Source organism: Austrofundulus limnaeus, unplaced genomic scaffold (assembly GCF_001266775.1).
Source record: "Austrofundulus limnaeus strain Quisiro unplaced genomic scaffold, Austrofundulus_limnaeus-1.0 Scaffold568, whole genome shotgun sequence".
Taxonomy (NCBI): Eukaryota; Metazoa; Chordata; class Actinopteri; order Cyprinodontiformes; family Rivulidae; genus Austrofundulus; species Austrofundulus limnaeus.
This window is the reverse complement of record NW_013952970.1, coordinates 80,726-82,100: the sequence shown is the minus strand read 5'-3', so window position 1 is coordinate 82,100 and position 1,375 is coordinate 80,726. Positions and strand designations below refer to the sequence as shown.

General features: G+C 42.1%; 1 protein-coding gene across 1 annotated transcript in view; it reads left to right on the top strand.

Annotated features, from left to right (window-relative positions):
• The window catches only part of ngly1 (N-glycanase 1), a gene marked incomplete in the record, with an annotated part of 14,349 nt that overhangs the window by 4,736 nt on the left and 8,238 nt on the right, over positions 1–1,375 (top strand). The window contains 1 exon segment of the mRNA XM_014026568.1: positions 773–935. Within this exon segment, the coding sequence (XP_013882022.1) occupies positions 773–935 (163 nt within the window).

The following is a 1,375-nucleotide window of genomic DNA, read 5'->3' as shown; positions in this document are numbered from 1 at the left end:
GACTTACGCCGGGGATGGAGGGGAGGCTAGACCGTCCAAATTCACAGCCTCTTTTTTACCGGTCTTCCCGGTCTACCAAGGACCCGGCCCACCTCGGCAGGGTAGTCTGGGTCCTCCGGAGGACACGGCCTGTCGTTTTGGACACAGCCATAGTAGTACCATCAGCAAACAGAACACATTTAAACAACCCTGATACATTTACTAAATCATTTACAAACTAAACTGTTTTAGTCCAAGTATAGAACCCTGAGGAACTCCACATGTGATATTACTGAGTTCAGCTCTTATTTATTTTATTTATCTGTTGTCACCTGCTGCTAAGAACTAAGCAGTATTGTTTCRGCCTTTGTCTGTCACAACGTAGTTGTTGAATCTCAGAATTCATTTTCTTCAGAATCAATAAACGTCTGTGACATATTTTGGTCAAATAAGAGGACGACAGTGAAACTACAACAGTCTTTTATTACAGCACTCTGCTCTGCGCCTGTGTCACACTTCTTTTGTTTCAGAGCAGATTATTAAGCTCTCCTTTWTTCACTGATTCAAATATCTGAGCCCAAAAGTCCCACATTATGCTAATGATCTAAGCTCAGATTAGAAGCCTGTGTTTGACGTGTGAAGCTGAAAACACATCTGGAGCCCTGCAGAGCAGAGTGTCGTTGGAGGCGTGATGGTTACACTGCTGAAACACAACACCATGCTCAGTTGTAAATGTTTGATGTGAAAAAGCTTGAAGGTTTTGTTGGTGTGTGTGTGTGTGTGTGTGTTGCAGGGGAGCAGTATGAGTTTCTTTGTGACCCTTCAGTCCAACTTCCAGCACGTGCTGCAGTATGAGAAACCTGAGCTGCAGCAGAAAGCCAGGAGTTTGATCCCTCACCAGCTGTTGCTCTCTGCCGCCCAACACAAGCTGAACGAGCTGAAGGAGGCTGACCCAGGTCAGGWCCAGGGTTATTATAGTTAACTAAAACACAAACACTAGTTTACAGTCTGCTGCTCAGCATCACCTGCTAAATGATGACAACAAAAGTAGGGAGAAAACGGTAATGTCCACTTCGGGATTTCTTTGAAAATGACAGCAAGAAAAATAAAATCAAGTGTCTTGTAGGGTTGTAAGAAAATATCGATACACTGAAATATCGCGATATTTCATTTCCCGATACTGTATCGATATTCTAAAGCCCTGTACCGATTTTTTATTAAGTTTTAAAATTTCAACTTTCCTGCCAGCCATTCATTTTTATGTTGTAGTTCAGCCTCTGACCACTAGTTGGCAGCAGTGAGCCAGACATTTGGCTCCTCTGCTATTATTAAGTGTTGGGTGACCATATTGTAAATTAATATTAAAAACTAAAAGCTGCAAAAAAATATATATTTT